The 27,795-nt window shown below is 41.3% G+C and overlaps 2 protein-coding genes across 2 annotated transcripts in view; one reads left to right on the plus strand and one right to left on the minus strand.

Annotated features, from left to right (window-relative positions):
• LOC121353296 (complement C4-like) overlaps window positions 1-16,440 on the plus strand; it is a 41,422-nt gene extending 24,982 nt beyond the window's left edge. Inside the window, exons 26-41 of the mRNA XM_041467035.1 lie at window positions 300-456; window positions 1,753-1,848; window positions 2,176-2,344; window positions 3,314-3,480; window positions 3,913-4,071; window positions 4,651-4,710; window positions 5,176-5,269; window positions 5,992-6,160; window positions 7,790-7,877; window positions 8,480-8,554; window positions 9,143-9,251; window positions 10,216-10,305; window positions 10,666-10,758; window positions 11,468-11,551; window positions 14,896-15,028; window positions 16,177-16,440. Of these exons, the coding sequence (XP_041322969.1) occupies window positions 300-456; window positions 1,753-1,848; window positions 2,176-2,344; window positions 3,314-3,480; window positions 3,913-4,071; window positions 4,651-4,710; window positions 5,176-5,269; window positions 5,992-6,160; window positions 7,790-7,877; window positions 8,480-8,554; window positions 9,143-9,251; window positions 10,216-10,305; window positions 10,666-10,758; window positions 11,468-11,551; window positions 14,896-15,028; window positions 16,177-16,315 (1,882 nt within the window). The 3' untranslated portion in view covers window positions 16,316-16,440. The remainder of the gene's footprint in view (window positions 1-299; window positions 457-1,752; window positions 1,849-2,175; window positions 2,345-3,313; window positions 3,481-3,912; window positions 4,072-4,650; window positions 4,711-5,175; window positions 5,270-5,991; window positions 6,161-7,789; window positions 7,878-8,479; window positions 8,555-9,142; window positions 9,252-10,215; window positions 10,306-10,665; window positions 10,759-11,467; window positions 11,552-14,895; window positions 15,029-16,176) is intronic.
• Window positions 16,441-18,313: 1,873 nt separating this feature from the next.
• STOML3 (stomatin like 3) lies at window positions 18,314-25,981 on the minus strand. The gene is made up of 7 exons (XM_041467060.1): window positions 25,930-25,981; window positions 23,966-24,069; window positions 23,300-23,372; window positions 21,986-22,068; window positions 20,064-20,267; window positions 18,929-19,063; window positions 18,314-18,514 (listed from the first exon to the last, which is right to left on the minus strand). Exons 1-7 carry the CDS (start codon window positions 25,979-25,981, stop codon window positions 18,314-18,316), a joined length of 852 nt encoding a protein of 283 aa, XP_041322994.1.
• Between the last annotated feature and the right edge of the window lie 1,814 nt (window positions 25,982-27,795).

A 27,795-nucleotide genomic window follows, 5' to 3' on the forward strand; every position in this document is an offset into this window, starting at 1 on the left:
GATGGATTTTGAAAATCTGGAGGTAGCCTATGTACTTTTGTCATGAATAATCATCCACCAAATTCTCTGAGCATATTCAGTCCTTGGTGAAAGAGATTTATACTGAGCCACTGATTATTTTGTATTTGCCACAAAGTAAAAATATTCAATCTGATGTTGAACAATAACTTGCTAAGTTGCAGTGAGTGCACTGTATTGAATATGAGTCTGTGCATAAAATTATTATGCTTTTCTTCCTGTCAATGTAGTCTTCTATAAATATCTGTCAGCACAAGTTTGGAAAATTTTCTTTTGTGCAGGTTAACTGCATTCATCGTTAAAGTGCTCACCAGGAGCAGAGAATACTTCAGTATCCAAGACAGCCACATAACCAACTCAATTTCCTACTTGGTTAATCAACAGCAGGCAGATGGTTCATTCCATGACCACCACCCTGTATGGGAGAGGAAAATGCAGGTAGGTCATCCATAGTTAGAATAATTTGTTGTGCATTGAAGGCTATTAGGGATTGAAAGGAATGCTGTGAGTTGTTGAATAACAAGAAATGTATCTAAAGAGAATAAATCTGTAGTGTAAGTACAAAATCTGTAATGTAAAATTAAGATGTCTGTTATGTCAGATGCATAGCTAGTACTTCATCACATTTATCTTTTTATAGAGTCTTAGATATGTTTTTCAACTGTACCTACAGGGCACTTAAAAAAAAATGTTTGGTAAAAATGTAAGCCTTTTATTGCTAAAGGCAAGAGTGTAGAATTGTAACTTTGTTTTGAAGGGGCATCCAGAGCTCGTCTAGTCCAAATGCTGCTCAAAACAGTTCTAGTTAGATCAGACTCCATGTCCAGCTGTGTCTCGAGTACATCCCAGTCTATCTAGATAGCCTGTTTCAGTATTTGACCATGCCCATGATGAAAAAAGAGAATATTAATACTTAATCAGAATTTCCAATTGGATATCTTGGTCTACATAGCCTCTATAACTGTTCAGAAACACAAAATTGTTATACTGTCCATGAATTTAGTCTAGGAAAGTAATGTGCATCTTCCAAAACTCATTGAAAATGCAATGTAGCAACCATGTATATATGAAAAAACATATATTAATATTTTTAATGATCTCTGTCAAATAACTAGTGAGGCTTTCACCCTCAAAGCTAGTTTCACAGTTGATGTAACACTATTGGGGAAAAGAAACAAGTAGCTCAAGGACTGGTCAAAGGGTTTTGGGTTTTTTTGACCTGTGTTCAAGCTGAGATAATCTTCTGTCTTACATGTACTACAAGAGCTTTCAGGGGAAAAATGCTAATGAGACCACAGTGCTTACTTTATCAAGGAGAGGGATAAGAAATGATCCAGTGCTGGTGTATAAATACCTTTACAGGAGAGTTATGTCTGTAAGGTAGCACAGAAATGAAAACAACCCCACCCTCCTCGTGACAGAAAATTTAAACTATGAATGTTTCAGTAGAAATTATAGATTTTTAGCTGTAAGATAAATAACTAAATAATTGACTATCAGCTAAAGGACGTGGTGGGCTCCTGATCTTTTACACTGTTTAATGCAACCTGGCTGCCACCATAGAAGATATACTTTAGATGGACACGTATTACTGAGAAAAATTTAAGGCAACAACTACATGGTACATGGCCAGAGGGTTTGCAGAGAAGATCCTTGACCTTATGGAAAGTAATTTTCTAGATTTAATCATAAACGTATGCATGCACATTTAACTTTTCATATTTCTTCTTTCAGGGTGGCATTGAGACAGCAGAAGATGATTTGGCTATGACAGCCTTTGTAACCATAGCACTGCAACAGACCCTACGTGTCTTCCCGTCACCTGATGTGGTAGGAAGCCTGGCTCTTTAAGTCTGCAGTCTGTTGCACCATGGCTTATCCACCTTACCATCTCCTGGAGAACTGCAAGTGCAGTTTTAAATCTGCTTACATCTGTGGTGGATAGGAAAATAAGTTGGGGTCTAATATAAAACCAGGTGTTTTGAGCTACACATGCCATCATCAATGGCTTTAATTGCTAAGCAAATATTATTATAATTGTCTTAAAAATTACTACAAGAAAGTATTCTAATTTCCAAGTACTAGTTTTCTAGTGCCAGAAGTAGCAGTTAGCAAGTCTCAGAGATCTTTACAAATGGATCTATTCTGTTTCCACAGGCACGAGTGATTACAGGAGCAGTGGCTTACATGAAGAACCAACTTTCAAGAAATTCTGACTGCTACTCTATAGTCATCACTGCTTATGCTCTGACACTAGTACGGTCTGATAGTGAAGAAGATCAGTTTGTGAAAGGAAAATTAAGGGACTGTTCTTCTTTTGATAAAGGTACTGCTAACCATTCTTAAAAATCCCTTTAGAAAGTACTTTTCCTAATGGAAACACTCTGAGCATACTTACATGAACAAACCAAATTGAATTAAATGAAGAAGAATTAATTTTATACAACTCTGTATGTATATATGTAATATATTTAATTATTTATATTGCATAATTAAATATTTCAATATTTGACATTTTAATATGTAATTTTCATAATTAATATCACTATAAAATGGCAGCTAGTGAAGCCTGGATCATAACCTTCTCTGATTTTGAAACTGGAACAAAACTACAGTAAATATTCATTTACACTTTCTGCTTCCCTTGGGAAGAAAAAGAAGTCCAAGCCAAATGAGAAAGAAGAAACTTCATATGAAAAAATAGCAACATACAGGAATAGTCCAGACTGGATTTGTGGTCGAGAAGGAAGGGTCTCTTCCAGCCCACCTGCTTTCAAAGTCCCCCACCAGTTCTGAGTGCTTTGTCCCAGCTCCCCGTGGATGTTCCCACTGACCCCCACGGGGTGTGGCAGTGGTGGCTGCTGAGTCAGTCAGCTGTGTGGCTGCACCACCATCCTGGTTATTCCTTCCAGTGCATTTGGTAAATACAGTACAGTTCAACAGCCCCAGTTTGAGCATACGGAATAGGAATAGGCTTCTCCTTAATCAAGGCTGGATTTGTGTCTGTAATTAATACTATTATGTCTGAGGGACCACCAGACACAATGCTACCACTCCATCCATGGACATCACTGTACAATGGGATCATTAGACCCATTGGTTGGAGATATTAAAATTGAAAATTCTGAGTTTTCTTTTCCATTACCTATTCTTCCTGGCTGATTTGTTGCTCTCACAACAGCCTCTGTGTCTTGTGGTTCCACAGTGCCATGGCATGAAGTATCCACTGTAGACCAATAGTGATTTTTGGCAAAAGTCTCTGCCAAGGTGATTCAGGACTGAGTTATTCTTGCAGCAAAGCAGCAGCGTTACTGGGGAAATGGCAACAACGCAGTCTCAGTGGAAACCACTGCCTATGCCCTGCTTCAAACCTTGCTCCTGGACGACATGGAATATGCAAGGCCTATTGCCACGTGGCTGACAGAAAGAAGGAACTACGGCGGAGGCTTCTGCTCTACACAGGTGCCTGACCACCATTTCAGGGGGAGTTTTAAGGGGAGGGAAGGAAGTAAAAGCCTCCTAAAACTTTTTCATTTAGATTTGAACAGTGAATTTTCAACTTCTTTGGTATATGAAGCAGTAAAGATTTTGGATCGTTAATTAGCAATGGGCCAAAATAAAATAGTTAAAAGCCAGCAAAGAAAATTCTTTGTCCATGAAGAAGTAGGATAATCTGAGGTCAGGACTCCAGTGTGTTTACAATTTAATGCTATAAGAAGAAGCTGGGAAATTAAATGAATAGTCCGTGCAAATAGGAACAGACAAATGCAGGAGAATTTCAAAGCAGCAAAAAGCATAAAACTGAATTCAAGGTGACTGGTAATGCCATCTCACATGTCGTTGATATAACCTGGCATAGCTGCTATTTTTTTTTTGCTTTTCTTTCTCACCTAGGACACAGTGGTGGCCTTAGAAGCTCTGTCAGCATACAGCATACAGACACTGGACACTTCTTCCACCGACCTGACTGTCAGACTGGGAACACCTGGAAGGCAAAATTACTACAGCATTGTTCTGACTGATGCCCAGGAAGAATTTCAGAAGCAGCTGGAGGTATACAACCATTGGTTGTTTCAAAGGTTTTTTCCCTCAAGGAGAAATTAATTCCTCTGGCCTAGGTTTTGTCATGTTAAGCAGCCATGATGTAGCTGATTTATTACACCTTTAAATAATTTGATCTGTGACAACAGAATCTTTTTAAAGTTAAAAAAAAAAAAATCAGGTGCTTGGCAGCACACTTTAGAGGTGTTTGCCTGCCTCTAATGACATTGGTGGCATGAATCTTTCCCAAAAGTGAAGAGCAGCCAGGAAACCAAGTCCTTCTAAGGAATGAGGAGGAAGGGGGATAATCTGATCTTCACTGTGCCTGGAACTGTGAAAATGTGAAATCCAGGATACAAAGGAGGGACTGTAATTGGTAAAATACATCTACTGGGCCCTAAAACAGCAGAGTAAGATTCATTAGCTCAGTGCATTTAAAATCTTGAGACATGAGGTCTCTTCATTCCTTCCATAGATTTCCCTACCCAGGTTTGGGGGGTAAAGGCATAGAAGACTATCAAGATGTCAGGAAAACAATTGACCAAACTCTGAGCACAAACTAAATATCTTTTCTTTTCCCTTGGTTTGCAGTTTGAACTTGGGAGAAAACTTGAAGTATCTGTGAATGGCAAAGGAAATGGGACAATGAGCGTAAGCTGTAAATTCAAAATCCAGGGTCTGGCTGGACTTCTCTAATCTCTTTTTGAAATGAAAATGAAAATTTGCTTGACATGGCCTCAAACTTTGTGTTCCTATCTCCAAAATTCTAAAATTTGGGTCCTGAAACCTGCCCTTATGGACTGTCAATTTTTCCTGTCTTTAACTTTATTAAATCCATAAAATATCAAGGGTGATGGACGTGACTAGAGTTTGAAAGACCTCTTTGTGTTTGGGAATGGAGAGTTATCTCAAAGGAGTCCCACACCATTTGTGAATTGCACATGGGACCTGCTTATGTCTGTGACACTCCTCTGTGACTAGTATGTGCCACTGAGGGTCTGGTCTTTCTCTCCACACTCCCATGCCCCATCATCACGTGTTGGAGTCCTGAATGGGTAAATTCCTTGTCATTCAAATTATATTTTTAGTGGCTTGCTGTTTGTGTGTTCATCTTAGATATTAAAAATGTACTGGTCACCTGAGCTGAAGAACAACACCTGCAGTGATTTGATTTTGACAGTGGAATTGGAAGGGATCCTTAAGTACTCTGGTGAGTGAAAGGGCAGGGGCTGGGTCTCAAAGGGGACACATTTGGCCAGCTGCTAATGCTACTTCATAGCTTTCCAGCCTTGGAAAGTGGGAACAAATGAATGAAACAAGGAAAAAGAGAAGTCCCTGAACTCTACCCAGTCATTGTTTCATTTAGCTTATTATTCTTATTCTTAGATGGTACAACAGCTATGAGTGACTGTAGGTGCAGCAGGTACTTAGCAGTTACACAGATACCATTAGAAACTCTTCTTGAGAAAGGGGAGGTGAACTCCCTTCACGGAGGGGAAAGCCCTGCACAGTTCCCTGGCTAATGAGGGACCTACCACGTGGGCTTAAAACTCTTTGAGGCACATCTGTCATAGGTCTTTCATATCAGCAAGAATGTGTTTTGCATCTCCTGAAGTGTGTAGTCATCATCATCTCTGCCTGTGTCTGCATTAGTTTTTTCTGTTTGAATTGTTAACTTTTGGAGGGAGAGATTGTCCTTTAAATATTTATGCATAGCCTAAACTCCATTCTTAGCTAGGTTTGTTAGTTGTTCTTACCATAGTTATCCCTAGAATTCTAACTCTGAATGAATTGGAAACACTGAGACAGTGTACAGCGAACTGTTACAAAACTCAGTGATGGCATGACTGCCCACTGGAATTTATGATTATACCAAAAAGACCCAAACTGCAGGCAAACTTCCTCATGGCTGACCAAGTCTCTCACCACCAGAAGCTGAATACTCTGATGAAGATGATGATTATGAGGACTTGACTACAGGAGGAAACAGCACTTTTGAGACACTGTCTAGAATGGATTGGTTTGATATCCGCAGCAGAAGAAAAAGGGATCTGACCACTCCCAGCAAAACAGAATCCTTGCAATACAAAATCTGTGTCAGGTAGGTCTGCAAGATCAGGTCCTCATTTGCTTGTAATTCTCCTTTGTCACCCTCTTCATACCCACAAACTCAGTATCCAGCCTAGTCATCTCCTGTGAGTCTGCATACACTGTAAGTATGTCCTCTCTCCCATGGCAGGAGAAAAGGTTTCCAAACAATGGATGAGATTTATTTACATGGTTTACATGGACTTCAAATGTCCACTGCAGGTTCTTCCCCCTCAAATTCTGGGGAGACTCTAAAGCACTTGGCAGGCTAAAAAACTGAAATAAATATTTTATTTTAAAAGGTAAATACAGCTGGAATGTGATAGTAGCTTGTTTACAGAGTTTCATCACTTTCTGGAGTGTTACTGTTACTTCCTTTGTGGTCACACTCTGGGCTCATAAAAAAGAAAGGATGGCTAATACTATCTAGGAGAGGAGACAGATGGGATATTCTGTTGTGACAAGAAGTTGGCAAGGGCTGAGGTAGGAAAAAAGAAACTCTTCTATGCAGTATAACACTGAAACACCTGTCTTTTTTTCCCATTTACAGTTTGGCATTGATCTCAGAAGAACAAATTTGTCTCTCCTATCTGTTTTAGAGAGGATCAGGATGGAAGAAGCAAGTTTTGCTCCCCAGTAGAATTTTGGTTTTCCACTGACTTTTGTCAAAGCCTTGAAGACAGTGATTTTATCTCCTCTTTTAAACAGTGGCATGAACAATAGCAGGGGAGGACTAAAGTTACCCTAATTCCCAATTTTCAGTCTCTCTCATTAAACACATATTCAGTGAATTGTGTACTGGCCAAAACATCATGTTCCCCATTAATTGCTATGTTAACATTTATCAGCTACCAGATCCACTATTCTGCTGAGTGTTAGGCTGAGGCTTAGACAATAATGTGAAATTCCTTATGGTTAAGACATGGGAGAAAAACTGAAGGCATGATTTACATCACCATTCTTCTTCCCTACACAGTGATGCATCCTTTACAGGAAAGGGAGAGTGCCAAAATAAAAAGTTCTGAAGTACCACAAAGTGTATGTAAAATATCTCATGCCAAGACACCCTGTGTGAGTGCAGAAGCACTTCATTTTCTAGCAATGGCACCACTTCCTGATTTTTGAGATGGTGAAAGCTGAAAGATTGGAAATCCAATACAGCTATTTAGTGGATAATTACAGCAATGAGGATTTTTGCCTCAGACAGAAAAGGTGATGTAAATTTGACTTAGTCTGTGAAAAATTTGGATAAATTAATTTCCTATCTCCACTTTGTACGTAATAGAGAACAGATACTTTGTCAGTGCTGCTTACCTCCCTGGCTTCAACAATGCTTTTAAAGTGCTATGAACTGTCATTTACAGGTGATTTTTTTCTGCCTATCAGCTCCAAGGAAAGCCTATATGAAAATCTTAGGCCAGGTGCCTGGGTTTTGGATGACCAATTGACTAGTTTAGATGACTCATTTTACCTCATGACTCTTATGAGCTAGACAGCTAATTTTCAAATTAAAATCCATTTAGGAAAGTTAAATGGAGTGGAAAATTTTGCTTCACTTTTAGCAAGTGTGCAAAGCCAGATTCTTCAAAGCAACCTGGCTGTTCAGTGCAGCTGTTCACTGCTGACCATGTCCCTTAAAAAGGTCCACAGGTCCCAAAGCACCAAAGATGTCCCTGGTTGATCTCACTTTGCTGAGTGGCTTGGAGCCTGACACAAAGGAGCTCGAACAGGTTAGACACACACTTTTCTTTGCAACCTTTTATAGAGCCTTTAGAAAATTTTTATTTCAAAATCTTTCCAAAAATCTACAGAAGAGACCTGGGAAAACATATTTTAGATAGATACATAGATAGGTTTTCACTATTCTCATTCAAATAAAAGTATTTGCTGAATATATACAAGAAATGTAAAGCTTGTGGTGAACAGAGTTTGGATTTCTTAGTCCCTTGTAAAAGAAATTAGGGTGAGGCTCAGCAGGGCAGTAATGTACCTCCCCCTGCCATATACTGCTGTCCTGTGACACGCCAGGACAGTGCCTCCTGTGCTTGCAGAGCAGAAGGCAGGCAGTCTTTCAGTGGTGCTTGGTGGCAGGGCAGAGTGATAAGGAGATGGGGCACAGTGCTCTGAAAATGTGGGTACAGAGTTTGGGGGTTCTGGAGCCACCTTGGTTGAGGGAAGTTTGCTCTGTTTTGTGCTTTCAGGGACTGTCCCCTTTAGGGAGGAAGAAAGAGGGCTGAAAAAAGGCAAACTAGCATATGGAAGGTGGCAGCAAAAATATTCCTGTTCTGCTAGGGGTTTGTTCTGATTTGTTTGTTTCTTTGTTTTCCTGCAGTTGGTGACAGCTTCAGACAGGTACATTCAGCACTTTGAGTACAAGGAAGGGAAGGTGTTGCTCTACTTTGGTGAGGTAAAGAAAACACAATGATTTTCTAATCCCTCCTATTTCAGATAGCATATAGACTTTTTAAAAATCTAATCATTGCATTTTTCACTCTCCATTACCTTTCTGTATTTTTTGTCATTTATTATTATTGAACAGCTCAGTGGGAAGAGGGGAAGCACACACCTTCATCTTCCACCATTCTATATCCAAGGAGATGTAGTTCATATTCAAGATTTGGCCTTTGACCCAAGAAAAAAGAGAAATCCTCTCCCTCTTTAGCCAGAAGGGATGCTTTTCATATGTAACAAAAGTGTTAACTGGTGGTCCTGTAAATTCCACATGGACATCTCGCATGTGAAGACCAAGATCCAAATAGTGATTAACAAATGTAAATATCAGGACCCCTAGTCCTGTGTATATTTCCCAATATTTTGGATTGTGACTCCACCGTACACTCACTTGAATTGCTTCACCTCTGCAGCCAAAGCAGATATCAGCATTAACTCATCTATGCCACCAGAACAAGTATTCAACAACTAGCATATGCACAAACATTGAGGAATTGACTGAGGAGAGTTTTCTCATCAAAACTATTCTTCCTTTTTCCTCCAGCTCCCACGTGGACCAGAGCCAGATTGTATATCATTTGGGGCAAAGCAGATCAATCCCATGGGCTTGGTTCAGCCAGCAAATGCCATCCTTTATGATTTTTACAACCCTGGTAAGGGCACAGATAAATGGTACATAACTGCTTGAGAGACTCCCAAAAAACCCCTCCAGTCCATAGAAAGTTGACTTTGATGTAGTGTGTGAAACCATGTGATTTTGTTGAGTGATTAAAAAAAACAGCTTTGCATAACTGTCTTCCAGTTACTTCAGATTATCTAAACAGAGATCTTCTCAGGAATGGCCTAGTATTGCAAATTGACTGTAAATATTAGCTTTTACACTCATGGATTTTTAAATCAGATTTTCTGAGTTCCTGTTTCTCATGGTGCTTTTAAGCACATTTCACTCACATTTTGTTTTGCAGGCTGTGTCTTTATACATCTAAGGTAGTCTTGGAGGTTTGACTTTTGTAGTGTGCTTGCCAGGGAAAGCAGTCTTGTTCCTCATTCACAGAAAGGTTAAATGCAAATCATCCCCATTTGCCAAAGTTATGCAAACAATATTTGAAAATTAGGTCAAATCTCTACTTTGCCTTAACAGAGGGATCCAAGACAGTCTACATTGAGTTTAAACCACTAACTAACTATTGGCTGATCCTATCTTCTTCTTCTGAAGCAGTGCAGTGTTTACTGTTGTTCTATGGTCTAAAGAGGCTTTTAAGATGGATGATTTCCAGAGGGAACAAAAAAAAGAGGGGGGTCCAGGGAGGGAAGAGCACAACTTAAAAAAAAACAAATACAAACAAATAAAAACCCCAACAACAACAAAGTGCCCAAACAAAAATTATCTAAACTGAACAAAAATAACCTCAAGCTGTTGCCCAGCTGAGAGGCAACACTGTACTCCAGGTGCCTAAGCTGTGGGTCTTTGGGAACTGCTGATGTGCATCTGATCCCTCAGTGCTCTGCTTTCTCTGGACCAGGGAAAAGCTGGGCTGCAAACATAGTTTGTGCTGTACTGTACAGGCTTTTCCACCTGAGCTCTCCCATACAAGCTGCTTTGTTCCCTGTCCACAGACAGGAGCTGCAGTGTGTTCTACAGCGCTCCCAAGCACAGTGCCATGCTCTCAAAGCTGTGCCACGCCGACGTCTGCCAGTGCGCAGAAGGTAAGGAATGACTGCATAAGCTGCTCTGAAAGAAGATACTTACTTCTAGGAACAGTTTACATGGGAATTGTTAAGCCCAGAAGGGACCATTAGAATTATCCTAATGTGTAATGCAGGACACATTCATCCTCTAGGATGTTCAGTATCAAACTGATTTTTTTTATGCACATGTTTGTGTACATAAAAACCCTCTATTACACCACTAAGGGAGCTGTTCTGCCTTTTTATTCTCTGTTGTATTGTTCTGTGAATATGGATGTGTAAACTACATCTGTCTCTATATCCATGCCTATAGGGGCATGGATATGCAGACAGATGTAGTTTACACATCCATATTATCACTTATTTTCTTCCCTCCAGGTCCCTGCCCAAGACAAAAATCAACTTTCAGTAAATCATTAACACAAACCACACGTGTTAGTTTTGTCTGCTACCAACCTACTGCAGATTATGGTAAGGCATGAAAGACAACTGTTTATTTCAGCATCATTCATTTTAATAAGTATAAACTTGTAGTTTTATGTGCCCAAACCTCTCCTGAATTGAGTAGGGTTTCCATATGTGGCCAAGACGCCAAGGAGAAATAAATGAAACCATGTGTAGTTGTAGTCATCAGGGCAGAGAAATGGGAAGTAAAAGCCTTGGAAAGATGCAGTGGGATGCTGGGGGCAGGAGGGGTGGAATTATGTTACATTATGTTATTATGTTTAGAAAAAACCCACGGTGCAGTACCACAGTCCACTACATCCCTCATGTTACAGGACCTAAATAAAGAATAGGTTTTCCATGGCATTTCCATAGTTCAGCAGCTCTTTCTGCAGAGCTAGATGAATATTTTTCCCTTTGTTAATTTGCCTTTCTGGCCTCTTCTTTGGATACAAAGTTGGATCAACTACTGAAGGAAAACTGGTTGTGCACCACTGGTAAATTAGATGCTAAGAGAAGGAAAGGAAAGAGTGAAAACCTAACTACAGAGGAAGGTCCTTGAGAAGATATGAAGAAAGGAATACAAATCTAGTCTCTTGATTAATAATTCCATTATTTGTGAGTAGATGGTACACTGGCCTCTGTTCAGACACTTGGTAGAAGCACACCTATTATTTAATTTTTGGATGCAATTTCATGTTGCCATCTGGCATCACAGAGTTGTTGTCTGTTGCAGCATATGAGGTGGAGATCCTCAGCAGTTCAAAGAAGAATGTTTTTGATTACTATGAGGCCAAAATCCACAAGATCCTTAAAGCATGTAAGTATCAAAATGTTTTACTCCTTTCATTCACCCATAGAAAAACTAGGTTACTAAATGTTAGCCAGCATGAGCCATGCAGATGCCTTCTTCTGCCATGGAAAAGTGGGGTCAGATATATTTTTACAGTAGGCTTTCAAGAAGGCTTATTTATTGCAAGGCTTGTTTGGTGCAGCTGCCTCACTGTGCAGTTAAGCCCTGGGTAGATTTTTTGGTTCACATTGTGCAATCCCAGAGCACACAAGCTTCAAACATTTCAGATGAAAATAAACCAGAAGACACATTCCTTACTCATTGAGTCCATGGCTACAAACTGGAGCCAGTGTAAGGTAAACCCCTCCAAACACATGCATAGTGTGGGTACTATGTCTTCTGCATCAACTATTTTATTTATAGACTGTTGACAGATCCTTGTTTTTTCTTGTGTAGACACTGACCTCTCTTCTGATACTAAATGATGATTTGAAGTGCTTCTTACTCAACTAATTATTGAGCAATTGCAACCCTTGTGGAACAGGCTAAGAGTTGTCCACAGTGACTTGCCTGAGGTCAATAAAGACAGGAAAACTTCTGGAACTTCAATTTAATAACTGTGCTAAAAAAAATAGAAAGGCTTCTTTGTTGTTAGGTGCAGCATAAAGGTTTGCACAGCTCTTGGACAATGTCCTTTTGCAAGCCTGCCATCCCAGCTGCTCCCATGTGAACTTAATCAGCAGCATCAGAGAGCACTGATATTCTTCAGAGTAATTTCTGGAGAAGCTGTCAGGTGACACACCAGACTTCAGCTGCTGTGGTATCATGTGGTCACCAGTTTTGAGTTTGGCAGCCAGAGACTGCCTTTAAAAAGGAACTTCAAAGGTCTTGAAATCTTCCCTCTCTGGAACAGAATAATTAACTCACTCCATCAATCTTTGCCCAGGGGCCTGGCAATGTCACACAGTACTTTATGGCACACAACTTGTGATCTCTGCCCAGTGTTCAGTAAAATAAGGTCCGTGCTTCCTGAGTCCACAGAGAGCATCTGACATAGCCAGGCCTTTCCATACAGAGGGAAATGATAATGTACCTAGTGGTCAAAATACTGACTGTAGGAGATTATGGTATCCCAATGGAAAGTTTTATTAATCTCTTGAGAATACCTACAGGATTTAAAGGCTTTAGGGCTCTGGGTCAAAATGTATTTGTACTCACAACTTGCAGGAAAGCAGTAGAAAGATTTTGGGTTTTGGTAGCTGAGAGAAATATCCTTTGAACGTGAAGTTGAAGGGAAAATATGTCTTCTATTCCCACATACATGATAATTATTTTTGGTTTGTGCTGTCAGATGCAGCTTCTGAGCATCAGGAGGCTTTCAGCAGGCTTGGGAAAAGCTGGCAGGAGGCACAAAGACATATGAGGATGAAGAAAAAGCTAGGTGTTGTACCCAAATCAGCCTGTGGCTGAACTAGTGTTATTATCTCTTGCATTATCTGCAGCTCTTTTGAGTGAGGTTGGCCTCTGTTGCCATCATCAAGTTTAGATGAGAATTAGGAGGGTAAAATCTCATTCTCTGGACCCCGTCATTGTTTCCTTAACAACCTTCAAAGTAAAGGGCTGGTTTAGAAGACAGATGGAAACACTTACTTGTGTTTGGGAGTCAGCAAAAGAGAATATTGCAGGTGTGTGCCTTTCAGATTACTTTGGTTATTGATAGAATTAGTGTACATATTTTGGATGGCTAATACTTGTGCTGTCCTATTAGCCCTCCAGGAGTTGTTTAGGGGAACAGTATAGCCCATACAAAGTAGCACAGAACCTTTCTTTTACCTCTTCATCCCCCTCCCGCTCCCCTTTTTAAACATTATTTCCCATTATAGATTCTAAATGTCTAAGTAATTGTTTACCTTAAATTCCACTTGGATGCTTTGAAATGTTAAATTTCAACTTTTTTTTTAATTGGAGATTTAAAATTGGAAATTACATAATAACTACTCAAGGTAATGACTCAAATGCTTATGATCCCACTGTCTGAATTGTATTAGGCCATTTGTGAAGCATATGAACTGAGAAACACCTTGGTAATTTAAGCTAAATGAGGCATAACATCATCATTTTCTCAAGCAATTCTGACCCATCTCCGCATTCTGTGAACAAAATGAAAACACTATGTAGCATAGGAACAGTAAAAAGGTCTTGGGTTATATGAGAAACCTACAGGACTTATATTCTCTCTAAAAATGCAGAAGCATAATTAACATATATTAAACTGATGCAAGTTTTACCAATATGGTAAATAACGCTCTTAAAGCTAGGTTTCACAGATTAGCAGTCTCTGCCAAATTCTCTGAAATCTAATTAATGTTAGAATATTCTACTTTAGTTTTGTTCTGCTTTTAGGATTTTGATGACTAGCCTGTCCATACTTGTAATACAATACTCTATATTATAACAGATGATGCACAAGATTCTGTTAACTGATAAAAAGACCATGGTGTTATTTACACTTAATTTAAACTGATTTAATATTGAATTTTTACAGGAAAATTAGAAAGAGAGTAAGAAATTAGGTATTGCTGTTAGATTTTTTTTTTTTTTATGGACTTTGAAAACTGTTGTTCTAGTTAAAAAACATAGTGTCCTCATGACCTGAGATTGGTCAGATGAATAAGCATCTTTTCAGCTCTCATGTCATTGCAGTATCTGAGCAGCCACCTCATCTGCCTTGGATGCCCAGTTCTGTAGTAGGCAGTGAAATTCTGAATTAATAAACTTCTGGGCCAGAATCCAGACGAGAATCTTCTAAGTTAGTTTAACATGGAGATCACCAGGAGATTGTGCTCTGTAACAGATTCAGAGGAAAGAGCATAAAGGCTGCATTAGCAAAGTTCAGGTCAGATGTACTAAGGAGCGGGAGATTTTAATACTGTCTGCTGCATTTTTGGGCCTCAAAATGTTTGAATTTAGTTTGCTAGATTGTAAGACCACCCTGAACATGAGCATTCTGAAATGGAAGACAGCATGTTTTCTAGTTTCCTTGGCTTTTTCTTCAGTCTCTGAGATTTAAGCAAACTCCATAAGGTCTGAAATGTCCTAAGGTCTATAAGAAAGCATCTCCTTAAATAATTACTGCAAACACCAAGACAATCTGCTAAGGCAAAAGTGGCTTGCTTTCTGTCAGGTCACGCTAAGGGAAATGTACCCTACCATAGCAGGGCCACTTATTCACTTGTCAAGTGCCAATTCCCAAGTGAAATATTACCTTGGCTTAGCAGTGGGGCGAGTGATCACAGGGGGTTGTGTCCTGTGGGCTACAGTTCTTCTCTCTGTTGGGAAAGTTCATGGGGTTTCCTCTTCTTTTCCCACAGCTGCAGATGAAAGCATCCAAGTGGGTGAGCACCGACAGTTCCTGTCACGCTCCATGTGCAAGTTAAACATCATCCCTGGCAAACGCTACCTCCTCATGGGGAGAGATGGGCAAACAGTGGACTGCAACAACAAGTAAGTGCAAAATGGTCTCTGGGCAGCAGCAGCAGCTGCTATCATGGACCATAAACCCAGAGGATACTCAATCTATTAGAATACCTCCAGAAAGTAAAGACAGCACCAAATGGGAATGATTCTCCTGAATTTACTAAAATGCAAAGTGTTCTACTCCATAGGCAAAAGTGGAGCTCTGGGGAAGAGCTGAGCCACCCAAATCTTTTGGTTCAAGGATCTCTGGTTCCCAGAATTCTGGTTGCCAGACTTCTCAGAATCAAATCTGTCCCTGGTTCCCTTGGGTTAAAAACTCACAGCTAGAAAAGGAGAATGGGAAAAGAGATCCAGCCCATCTACTGCAGATGCCTTAAATAACTCCTGGGTTTGCAGAAGAAACATGTGGGACCATGACTAAGAGCAGCTCCCAAGGTTGCTGTTACACCATGCATGCAAGTAGCATATTGTTGTCATTTCTCACTGTCACACTTCAATGAAAAAAAGGAAATTTATCTGAGTGGGAATTTAGTATGACACTATCAAATATTCAGGGAGGAAGACATTCTAAATGTTTCATCTCCCTGCACAGAACTGGACAAAGGTAATGCCTCTGAAAGCTTCTATGGAGGAGATCTCCATGAAGCTGTGAGCACCATTCCTAAAGGTTCCTAAAACCTTAAAACGTCCCATTCCCATATGACATCAAAGTGAGTGCCTAGGTCCGTGGCCTGCTTTGAAAGAAGCCTGATAGAGACTGGGGTGTCCCAGCAGAGATTTCATCTCCAACATCTTCTCCAATTCAGGCATGAAATACTGGAAGTTACACAGCTTCTCATTGGCATACTCTGTTGGAACTAAACTTCCCCTCACTGTCCCACTGATGTGCACTTGGGCCTTTTGTGTCATTCTGGAAACTCTAACAGAAACTTAGCCTAGGCTTACCTGACATACTCAAAACACAAGTACAGCCAGGTGTGTCCCAGCTTGGCACTGACACAGCCCAGACTTTGCTCAAAGCTCAGTTAACCTGCTGGTGAAGGCAAGTTTCTTAGCTAGTATAAGTCTTTATTTCAGAGATGCCTCTGTGAAGGGATGCTCAGGGATTACGCTTTCCCATTGCTCCATGTCAGGAATAATGACTAACCTTCGTTACCTGTTCCATTTTCACTCAGGATGCAATACTTACTTGATGCACAAGCCTGGGTGGAGAAAATTCCAGAGGACAGTGAGTGCCGCAGCAGTCTGCGCCGGCAGAGCTGTGCTCGCCTGCAGGACTTCCTGAGCACCTCTGACAGCCTGTGCCACGTCTGAACGATGGCTCTGACCCCCACATCTCTCTGGGACTGCAGCTCACCTTCTCCCAGAATTTTTCCTGCAAAGCCTATGCATCCCAGTGCCGCCTGAAACATTGCAGGGCTGCTTCCATTGCCATTTCACTCATTGGGCTATCCTCTTGTGGGTGTGTGTGGGTAATACAATAAAAATGCAGTTCCTCTACTAGTTACTGTGTTTCTTGTACCTGACAGTGGGGAAGAGAGAGCAGGAGTTTGTGTCTCCTTGAGTTTCCTACAACAGTGCAATTGTCCTGCAGAGACTCAAAAAGAAAAACACATTCTGCAGTGTCTGATTAATTCCCACAGTCCTGGGCAAGAAAAAAATATTTTTAAAAAGGCCAAGACATTTTAATGGGTCAAAAAGAAAACTGGGCTTTGTTGAGCTTACCTGTGTTACACTGCTGCTGAAAGAGAAGAGATACCAACTCATGCTTCAATGCAGCAGCTGGTTTCTGGCTGTAATTGTGAGTCCTGCTGACCCTATGGCTGGGTTCCATACACTTCTACAGCTGGAACTAGAAGTGGTACACTAAACATGCCCTGTGCTGGACTCCTCCACAGGCTTGTTGGGCTGGTAGCTCACTAAGGGCACAGAATTGCTTTTAATTGCACTCTCTAGCCACATGTCTTTCAAGCTTTTATTTTTCTAGAGTTTAACTCAAAACTGCTCTTTTCTTAGGATAAGAAAATGTTTTGGTAATGCTGATAAGCAGATTACTTTCAACCACAGGTACTGCTTCTTTAGCTTGCCAGCAAAATGCCATTTGGCAGTCATGTCTGAAGCAGAAAAGAACTGTGTAGGTCACCATCCTCAGCTGCTTATTCCACTATCTGTGTCAGCAGCTACTGAGCACAAACATTTGCCACCTGGACTGCTTCTGCTACACTGCAGTAAAAATAAGAAGGACCTGTATCATTGCCATGATAATTAGTAGGTACATGCTGAGGTGGTTAATTTGGAGTCAAAAAGACTCTACTGGTAGAAAGGGCAACAGCGATGCTCGTGTGGCCAAGACATTATACTGCAGCAGCACCTGCCAAAACAGCTCCATCACCAGAAATTTCAGATTCACAGAAAACAGTTCATTGCTGTGTGCCTGAACTGAGAACTGAACAGCTATCTTTAAAGGCTGCAAACTCCAACTTAGTATCAGCCGGATCTGGATATCGGCAACATCTTCCTCTCAGCTGCCAAGCATTGCATGGATGGAGGGTAGGGAAGGCTCATTTCTGGTAAACCTCAATTAATGCTTCATGTAAAGGAAGATAAGAAACCTACTGAAAGTGTAAGACAGACACTTAAATTGACAGAGAACCTCGAGGTTTGCCCCAGCTTTCACATTTATGAAATGTCATTGTAATGCCTGGTCATTCATTCTCTTAACTTTATTACAGAGCTTATATAAATGTCAGTGATATGGCAAAACACAGCTGTGGTCAGTAAAGCAAGTACTAATTTCTATTAATATTAGATAAAGAATAGGCTGTTTCACTGACATACCCATTATCCAGTATTTCTGCCAATATTTATGAAAGAATACCTCTAAGGTTAAGAGCCAAATCCTTCCTTTCCACTCCACAAGGCTTGAGTTAAAAACCGATGTCTGACCCTTCTGCTGTGTGGAGTATATCAACAGCTCACAGCTTCTTGCCTAGCAGACAAATCACCAAATAATTGCAACACTCAAGACTCTGCAAAGAGTGGTGAAAGCATCATTAAAATTTTATATTAGATCTAACATATATTTTACATATTTTCTTTCATTTTACTTGCAGGTGAGTCTAAGCTGGAACTGCTTAGTGTCTGAACTTTGCAAATGCAGTCTAAATGTGGGAGCTATGTGTGGTTATTAAACTTATTTTGGGGGCAGAGGACCTAAACATGCTTCTACTTTAACTCTGCCAATTGGGACCCCTTTGCTTCCTAGGAAAACCTTTAAATACCTCTGGCCTAGGAGCTAGCACAGAACAGTCTCTATCCCCCTGTACGTTTTTGCCCCAAACTCCCAAACATATTCATAGGGAGAGGGAAGACAATGGTGGAATTATTCTGTGCTGCCACAGCTGTTAATGTTTGCAGGTAACGCAGTGGCAGACCTGCTGGAGACTCAGCCAGCACCATGGAGGCCTTCTGGAGAGCTTTGGAAGCATTCATTTCTCCTTCAGCTGCCACAACCTGCAAAGGAACAGAAATGGAAATGGCATGGAAATGTTGCCCAGAGTGGTGAAAATCCAGCTTTGTAATGATGAGAAAAAACAACTAGCTTGGATTCCTGGAACCACAGGACAAGAGGAAATGGCCTTCAAGTTGCCCCAGGGGAGGTTCCCATTAGATATTAGGAAAAAAATTAGGCTGTCAAGTGTTGGAAGAGGATGCCCAGGGATGTGGTGGAGTCACTAACCCTGGTGGTCATTTAACAGATATGCAGATATGGTGCTTAGGGGCGTGGTTTAGTGGTGGACTCGGCGGTGCTGAGTTTAAGAGCTGAATTTGGTGATCTGAGAGGTCTTGTTCATACTAAGCAATTCTGTGGTTCTATGACAAGGAAATGAAAGCCTAGAGGTGGGTGTCACCTGTCATGGGTCTCACCTTAGCTTTTTTCTCTTGAGCAGCCTCTGCTTCAGCTGCCATTGCCCTCTGCATGGCCATGGGGATCCGGATGTCTTTGATCTCCACACGGGACACTTTGACTCCCCACTGCTCCGTGGCACTGTCGAGGGCAGCCTTGGGGACAAACAACACGCCAGGAAAAGCACAGTGCTGGCAGAGGGAAAGCCACGTGGTGTACCCTGCTTGGATAGAAGGACAGGGCAAACCTGCACAGCAGAAAGAGGGACACTCCAGGGGCACCAGCACCCAGTGTGGTGTGTGCACAGTGGGTACCACAGCCTCAGGAAACACTTGCTGGTCAACACCAGTGTCTCCTGTGTGGCTTCTCTCCTGCTTCCTAAATTATGATCCCCATCCCCATTCCTTAGGCGGGCAGGTACTAAAATTCTTTCTTTTACAAAGGAACACTACAGCAAGTTCCTTAAACAGCACAACACAGTAAAAGTACACCATGGGTGAGACACCAGAGAGCCCTGCAGCACTGGCACGCTCATGTGGGCTCTGGCTCCTGGGCACTCCTGCAATCCACACCACCACCATGACCCTGTCTCTGCATGGCCACTCTCCTGGCTGCAGAGGGTACAGTCTCTCTTTGGTCTGACTGAAATTGTCTCCTTGTCTCTGACTGAAATTATTAAATTGGGTATTGGATTTTTCCTCTGCTCTCCCCCTGGCTGCCAAATCAAAAAAGAAACCAGATGGCATTTTAAAGCATACAGTAAATCAATTTTGTGCTCTTACTTGTAATGACAGGAGATACAAGTCTTGCCTCAATCAAGGGTCTGCTCAAGACAGAACTTCCCATGAGCAGGAGATCTCTTTCTCCAGTTTTGCATGTTTGGAACTTGCAAGGGCTAAGCTGATTTTTTAAAATCACTGGATAATTTCAGAATTTTAATTGCTTTTTGATAGAGACAATTCTGCTACAAGAGCCTGGGGAAATACCTTTAGAGTAACTCTTTCTGACTCTAAGAAACGAGATGTATAATTGAAAAAAAAAACACATAAAGGAAGATTTTGTTATCCTTGTTGAAGAAAGAAAGAGAGATTGTTTCTAATTTGCTACTCCCCAGAAGACACCTCCATGCTTATGAATTTTGAGTGCCAGATTTACCTGGATACTGTGTGCAATCTCCTCACGACCTGTCAGCAGCTGAGCCAAGCTCTGTGTACCCAGAAAGTTTCTCAGGGCTGTCTGTGCCAGAAGCAAGGTCGCAGAGTGGACATCAGTGACATTGGCAACAGCACTGACAGCGCTGTGGATCCTGTAGTGCACCACCCCATCCACCTGAGCAGTAACAGCATCCCTCGTGAGAATCTGTGTTTGAGAAATGCACAGAGTCACAGAAAGATCCAACAACATGTCCTTTGCCTAGGAAGAGGAATATATTTTTTTTTAACCCTTAGTGAGTAAAAGGCATTGATAATTCAAAGAAACTAAGAATTTCTTTTGATTTCTTTGTTATTCCCCCAAGAAATTATTTCAAGACAGCTGTCCAGCAACAACAAAGTTTAAACTGGGGGAAAATGCTTTACATACCCTCTAAATAACTGCTTCAATTGTAAGTGAATCTCATAATTTGAGTTAATTTCTTTTGCAATAACAAATTCTAGCTATCCTCTTCCTTTCTTGTAGAAAGTTCCATTAATGAGCTTATACATTTCATGCAGCTTGGAAGATCTGTGCTACTTCCCCTAAACAATGTATTTGTAATAAACACCAACAAATTAAAACAAAAAGTGCAAGGAATTATGAGAAGAAACGGAAAGAAATATTTAAGCATTCATGGAAGAGTTGTCATTTTTTGCCAGACATGCTTCTTGTGCCTCAGAAGGCAGCTGGCCTCAGTGGAGAACTGGCGATGCTCCGCTATCACTTCCCTCCTCAGCATCTTTTGCCTACAAGTGAATGCTTCACAGAAACCCTGCCAAATGCTGCAGAAGCCTGGCCAAAAGCTGCTAAGCCTTATACAATACAAGTTCTGCAGCCATCTCTTCTTTCCAGCCTCATATTTTGGGGGAGCCATTTTTCATTTCACACTACACACCCCTGCACCCTGTACTCTGAGAAAAGGCTCTTTCTGTTTACAAAAAGATAATAGCCCAAAAAACATCTCCTGGAGAACACAGTAGGAAATTCTGGGGGCCCAAAGGGTCTTGGAGCTGCCTCTTCTCTCTCTGCTCTTTGTTTAATGAAGGGGACAGCAGTGTAAACTCCATAAGCAGAAGAATTTTTCTGCCATGTGGCTGAGTCCACACAGAACCAAAACTTGTTCAGACAGGATTGCTCAACAACTTATCCTTCAGACTAAATTTTTCAGTCAAAACTTGCCAACAAAATGCCTGAAGATATATCCTACTTGGTATATCTTGCTTCCTCCATCCTCCAACTCCTGGACATGAGTTTTGTGGAAGGTTGTCTGCTAATTCCTGTTAATTTAATGGGATTTGTTACCCATGGGTAATTTGCCTTTCCAGACACATGTAGAAGGCTCTTTTGAATGGTGAGCTACATGTGAGATCCAATTTTATTAGGACATTAATTTACAACTGGGAATTTTGTAGCCTGCTCCTCTCTTGTCCACCCTGTCTCACATTTACACGTGTAACTCCCTTCCCTCATTTTTGAAATCACAGTTCTGAACACCAGCTTGACCTGCAATGATGCATCTTCAGATTTTCATTAGGAGAATCATAGAATGGTTTGGGTTGGAAGAGACCTTAAAGATCACTCAGTTCCAACCTGCCTCCCATGGGCAGAGACACCTTCCCCTAGACCAGGTTGTTCAGAGCCCACACCAACCTGACCTTGAGCACTCCCAGGGATGGGGCACCCATAATTACTTTGGGCAAGAAGTTGTGTTGTAAGCAGCTTGAAATGCAGAAGATACAGCAAAAAAGCTAAGCTCCATGTGGTAGCTAAATTCCATATGGTAGCTCAGTGTGGCAAAATTACAAAATGTGCATTACTTTTGATTGTGCCATGAATCTGCTGCATCTTTTGTTCCTGTCATAGATGGCTGCTAGAGAAGTTACCTCTTGTGGAGGAATCTTACAGGTAACTGTCCTGAGATCAACCTTGATAAATGTATCTGTAAATGGAAGTACAAGGATCATTCCTGAAAAATAAAAATTATTAGATGAAACACCTCTAAAACAAAAGTTCAGATCTGGGTAATGTAGGGAAAATAAACAGATGGAAATACCCACAGGATTCGGAATAACACCCTGCCTTATCACTGCAGCTGTCTTTTCTGCTTACAAGACATGACAACAGTGATGTTTCGCATTTTCAAATAACAGAGGGAAGTGCAGATATCTGCAAATAATGTGAACTCATTAGAGCTTAATGACCTAGGACTCTTGTCTGGAAATGGGCATTTTGAAGCTCTTGTCTGAAGTCTGCCATGAGACGCTTGGCAAAAATTCCTTCCATACCTTTAATTTTCCCTTTTTAAATCACAAGCCATGTATGTATCCTCAGGAAAGACATCACCCAGGTGATTCCTGCACCACATGAGAAACATTGTCCCAAGATGTGACAAATCCTGTGAAGGAGTCTCCACTCTCCTTCACTGGAGAGGGAGACTGGACAAAACTTCCAATCTTCAATTGTAATCTCAGCATCTTGCTTTGGTGCCCAGAGCCACACAGAGGAGCCCTGTACCAGGCCTAGCTGCTCTTTGGACCACATGACTACTATTCAAGAAGAATGACAGTACCTGAAAAGGACTTTTTCTTGTTATTTCAACTTCCAATTTGCCCTTTTTATTGCCCAGAGGTGGTAACTGCACCAATGCAAACTCCTCATGTAGCTGGGTTTGGTTTGTGGTTTGTAAGCTGGTCCTAGTGCACTGTAGCAGCCTCGGTGTAGCTGCTGAGTGTCCCTGCCCTGACACATTTGCCATTTTCAGGGCGGAGGACAGTAAGCAGGTGGCAGCAACAAGCTGTGTTGGAAGTGACACACAGGGAAAGAGGCCACAGTCACTAAAAAAAGACCGTGGCAGACCTGAACACTGCACTTAAACCTCCCTGCAGTCCCCTGACAGTGTCTGCAGCATGAACTCATCCTTGCTGTCCAGATTGCTCAGTAGCAAAGTCACACCTGGTATCAAGGTACTCAGGTACTCAAACTTCTGTGCTATGACAGGAGGCTGGCTGTATCTTCTCTTGAGAAAAGTAAACAGTCTGCAGGTAAAGGACCTGCAGCAGAGGGGACATTCTCATTCCCCTCTATGCTATGAAGAAGGATTTCATGGAATCTCTGCAATTCTCTGTGTGGCCTGAGTGCACTGTAATAACATAAACAAACCCAGAGGACTTTAGCAGAGAAAAACTGCATGCATTCACCTGGTCCCTTTGCTTTCTTAGACAGAATACGTCCCAGACGAAATACAACAGCACGTTCATATTCTCTGACAACCTAGGAAAATATTTTAAATTTAGAATTTTACAACTAATTCTATTTTCATTCCCTGGTCCTTTAATCTTTGGCACCGATATTAAATGTGAAGTACAAAGAATATAGGAAGAAACAAAGCTGAAAATCACTTTCTTCATGTCTTCTACTTGACTCATGATTTGCTGTAAGAACTCAAACCCAGCTCATGGAAACAGGTAACAAAACAGATCACATATGAAGTGATCTAAAAAGGACACCCCAGAGCTCTCTCAACATCAGCAGCACACTCAGAAGAGTTGTAGGCAAAAGGGCTCTAACCTCAGATAATCTAACCCACTTCACTTAGTGCATCACAACTACTGAGGGCCTGGCATTCCACTGATGTTTAACTGGAAATTTAACTGATGGTGAATGCTGAGACTGGAAGAAATTGAGTAAGTTTTGCAACACAGAATATTTGTGAAAGAACCTGTGTGGATCTCATTTCCAGAGCACATATTTGCTACAAACCCTTATGATTCCCAAAATGTGAATGTGAGGTGCCTTGTCTTAACTACATCAGTAAAAAAGCAACAGCAATGATAATAGGGCATTCTCAAATCCTGCTAGCTTACCTTGATACATGCCCAGATGGAAAAAGGAAAGGTAATAAGCACCAGGAGGAATGAAAGGGAAACCAGGATCCAGCCACAGACACCAATTCCTTCCTGCCTGTCAGCTATAAAAAATAAAAGGAAGAGGAGAAAGAACGAAAAGTTTGAGAAGTCATCCCAGGGATGTACATCTAGCCTAGGGCAATTACATGGGACCACAAAGTCCACAGAAATTCACTCCCTCTTCCTCCCTCCCATCACTCAAAGAAAGCCATAACACATCTAACCAAACTTTATGGCCCTTCTACACAGAAAATTTAAAAACATTCAGAAAATACATTTTTGCAACAGGAAAAATGAGGAAAATGAAAGATATTACCAAAGATGGGGGATGTGAAAGAGAAATAAATGAATGGGTGGAGTAACCACAAGTATGAAACTGCTGGGTGGGGCAAAGGATTTTGTCTGTGTGAAACAAGCAGCAAGGTAAATAAGGGGAAGTCCTGCTTTCTTTAGATGAACATTTTTAGGAATATTAATGGACCAGTCCATCCACTGGACTGTTCAGCAGAACTTCAAAATTACTGCTTGTCAAAATGCATGCCCATGTATTTTAAGCAGCTGTCTCAGTGCATTCAGCTCATCTCATCTCAAAATTTCGTTCTAATAAAATAAAACAAATCTAAAACTAATTGCATTATTTTAGTGCCTGAAGGGAAGGCAGTAGCAAGGTAAGTTATTTCAAAGGTGTAGGGCAGCACTGGAAATTTCTGATACCAAATAAAACTCACATGCGGCCAGAAATGAGAAACAGGAACCAATTCAATTTATACTCTGGAAGAAAAAAATCCCCAGCTTGTCAGGACCCTAAAAGAGCACGAGGCTCCCTGATCTGTAAGGCAGGAGCTGGCAGACCAGCAGAGCAGGACTGACAAGTGTGTCAGAACATTCCCAGCAAGCCGGGAGAAGGACACACAGCACAGCCCTGCTGAAGCCCCTGCCCCTCCTGGGTCCCTGTGCGTGGCCGGGCTGTGCCTGCTGCAGTGGTGGCTGCACACCCGGCTGTGACATCCAGCCCTTGGCTGCTCCCAGCTCTGCCCATTCTGCTTCTGAGGCCCCTTGATGCAGACTGAATTATCACATGTGAACACATTTGCATTCAGAAGGGTCCGGGTTCAGGATTCCCAGAGAGCTGGGCACAGAACTGGTGTGCCAGGAGCCCAACTTTCCTCCTCACCCTTCCCAAAAACCCAGCAATTCTAAATCACTGGTTGTTTATGTGGTATCAGCAGGCACTGTGCCATCAGTGGCAAAATTGATCTGAGGAGCTTCCCTAAGGAAATCATTGTGCAAACCTTAAGGCCATTTGTATAAAAACAGGATTATTAGGATTTAGTGTGAAAATCTTTAACCCTTTCACTGTTATCTGTTCTCCACACAGTGTGCTTCACATTACACTAGTGGTGTGGCAGGCTACAACAGGTACATAAGTACCAGCAGTCAAGTGTCTTTTAATCAGTGAAAAAAGATCAAGCAAAGTCATAGAATAGGCATCATTCACAATTCTTAATCTGAAATCTGAGCAAATTAATCATGAAGGGATGTTTTGTTCAGCAGAACTCAATGCTTTTACTCTCTCCTAATTTCACATAAATGAACAGCTTACAGAAAATATCTGAAGATCTTTTTCTCCAGTGACAAATTTGGTTATGAAAAACCTCCTTTGCAATTTTGGGTTGTAGCATCATCCACCCGAGCCCACTGTGAGGGTGCCTGCTGAGAATGACACAATCCACAGACAGGGGAATAGATGGGAAAAAATGCCAGCACTCAGCAGATTGACACTCAAGCAGCTGAGAAGAGTTTTCATCTCCAGTCTATGTTGTACATCAAATGTAGATCAAATGTAACTTTTTTGTTTGGTTAATACTGCTCCTTTTTAATATTATGGAGAAGAAACCCAAAACACACAAAACAAGGCTTACCAATTAGATGTTCTGTGTTCATTCTCTTGGGTCTCTCTGTCTGGGGATCCATCCCCTTAGAGGGAAGCTCTGATCCCCTCACAGATGAGACAGCAGTGAACCTTGAAACTGCAGGGCTCGTGCAAGGTGTTGAAGAGAGAGGCAGGATGAGAGAAGGAGAAATCCCCTGTATGAGAGTCTTCTGGGAGTTAGTTACCCTGGTGAGGAGAGGATGTTCCCAAACACCAAGTCTTGTGTCTCTGATGTAACTGGATGGTATTCTCTGGCCACGCTCTGTCTGGGGTGCACTTGGCCCAGCTGGTCTTAGGCCCCAAAAAATACAAGCTGGGAATAATTTCTAGGAATCCATCACCAGAGATTAAAACACTCATGAAAAAGACAAGAAGATAAAAGTAATTCCTGTGAGGAGCAGCCAAGGTACAGCCTGAAGAAAATGAGGCTCAGGGGATATCTCAACACTCTCCACACCTGCCTGAAGAGATGTTGTAGCAAAGTGAGGATTGGTCTCTTCTAAAGAAACAAGCAACATTATAAGAATAAATGGCCTCAAGTTGTGCCAGGGGGGGCTTAGATTAAATATCAGGAAAAACTTATTTCACCAAAAGAGCTGCCAAACACTGGAACAGGCTACCCAGAGAAGTGGTAGATGTGGCACTTCAGGATGTGGTTTAGTGGCAGACTTGGCAGTGCTGGGTTAATGGTTCAACTGGATCTTAAGAGGTCTTTTCCAACCTATGATGTTACAAAGCCAGAAGGCAGAGATTGCATGCTGCTCCTCTACTGTTTTGGGGCTCAGCTGCTGTTCAGATCTCAAACATCAGCATAATAAGTAAACAAAACTCCAGGTGAGGTTTCCAAACTGTGTAGAATAGCTCACCACACCTTTCTTCACACTGTCCATCAGTACAGGCTGAGCCTTGTTGAGCTGGATAACCTAGAAACCATAGCAGAAGCATTTCAGCTCCCAAGGCCTAAAATTGTCCCCCAAGTAAGAGCATTGTTCATAAAATATTTTGACAACCAAACTAAGCACAGCATTTCAGACTAAGCCATTTCTGAAGGCTGTAGCAGCAGAGAGCAACCCTCTCAAAAGACAAGGCTGTTGCTTGTTATTTTAACAAAATATGAGAGATTGGGGGTTTTTTTCATATGTAATTTATGAGTTTGATATATAGCTGCATTAATTACAGGGCTAATTTTTGTGGGCATCTGTTATCTACAATATCTATGAAGATCTGGCTCCAGCTTCATTTCACCCAAGTCTTCATCCCTGCCAGTATTCACCCTGGTCCCAGACGGATCATTTAAAACTGATTGTTCCCCAGAGAATCCTTTTACAGTCTCACAGAGAAGAAACTACACCCACCCCTGAACTGACATTTTAAATTCCACTGAAAGCCATAAGTACAGCCTGAAAAATCAGGATTGACAGGCTTATTGCAATATGCTCCCAAAAATGTGACAATATTAATTTTGGGCCATTTGTAGCATTTTCGTCATTATTTGACTTCTAAACACTGAGCTATATGATCACACATCTTCAGGACAGATGCTTACTAGCAGGGTAGCATGTGTGAACAGTGACAAGAAAAATGTGGTTTAATTATTACAGAAGCAAAAACATAATATGCAAAACTATTCCAACTTTTTTTTTTTTTAAATTTTACAGCAAAAGTAAAGTTAATGAAAATAGCTTAATGCTGAACCATTTGAATGCCACAATTTAAACAGCTGTTCATACCACCATATAAATGAGCAACACATACTAAAAGTTAACAGATATAATTGCTCCCTGTTTATTGACAGCCCCCTGAGGTGACTGTAAATATAGGTGAGTAAAGCAGATGGTGTTTTTTGTTTGTGTTC

The sequence above is a fragment of the Pyrgilauda ruficollis genome, unplaced genomic scaffold, assembly GCF_017590135.1.
Source record: "Pyrgilauda ruficollis isolate IOZ18807 unplaced genomic scaffold, ASM1759013v1 scaffold20, whole genome shotgun sequence".
NCBI lineage: Eukaryota > Metazoa > Chordata > Aves > Passeriformes > Passeridae > Pyrgilauda > Pyrgilauda ruficollis.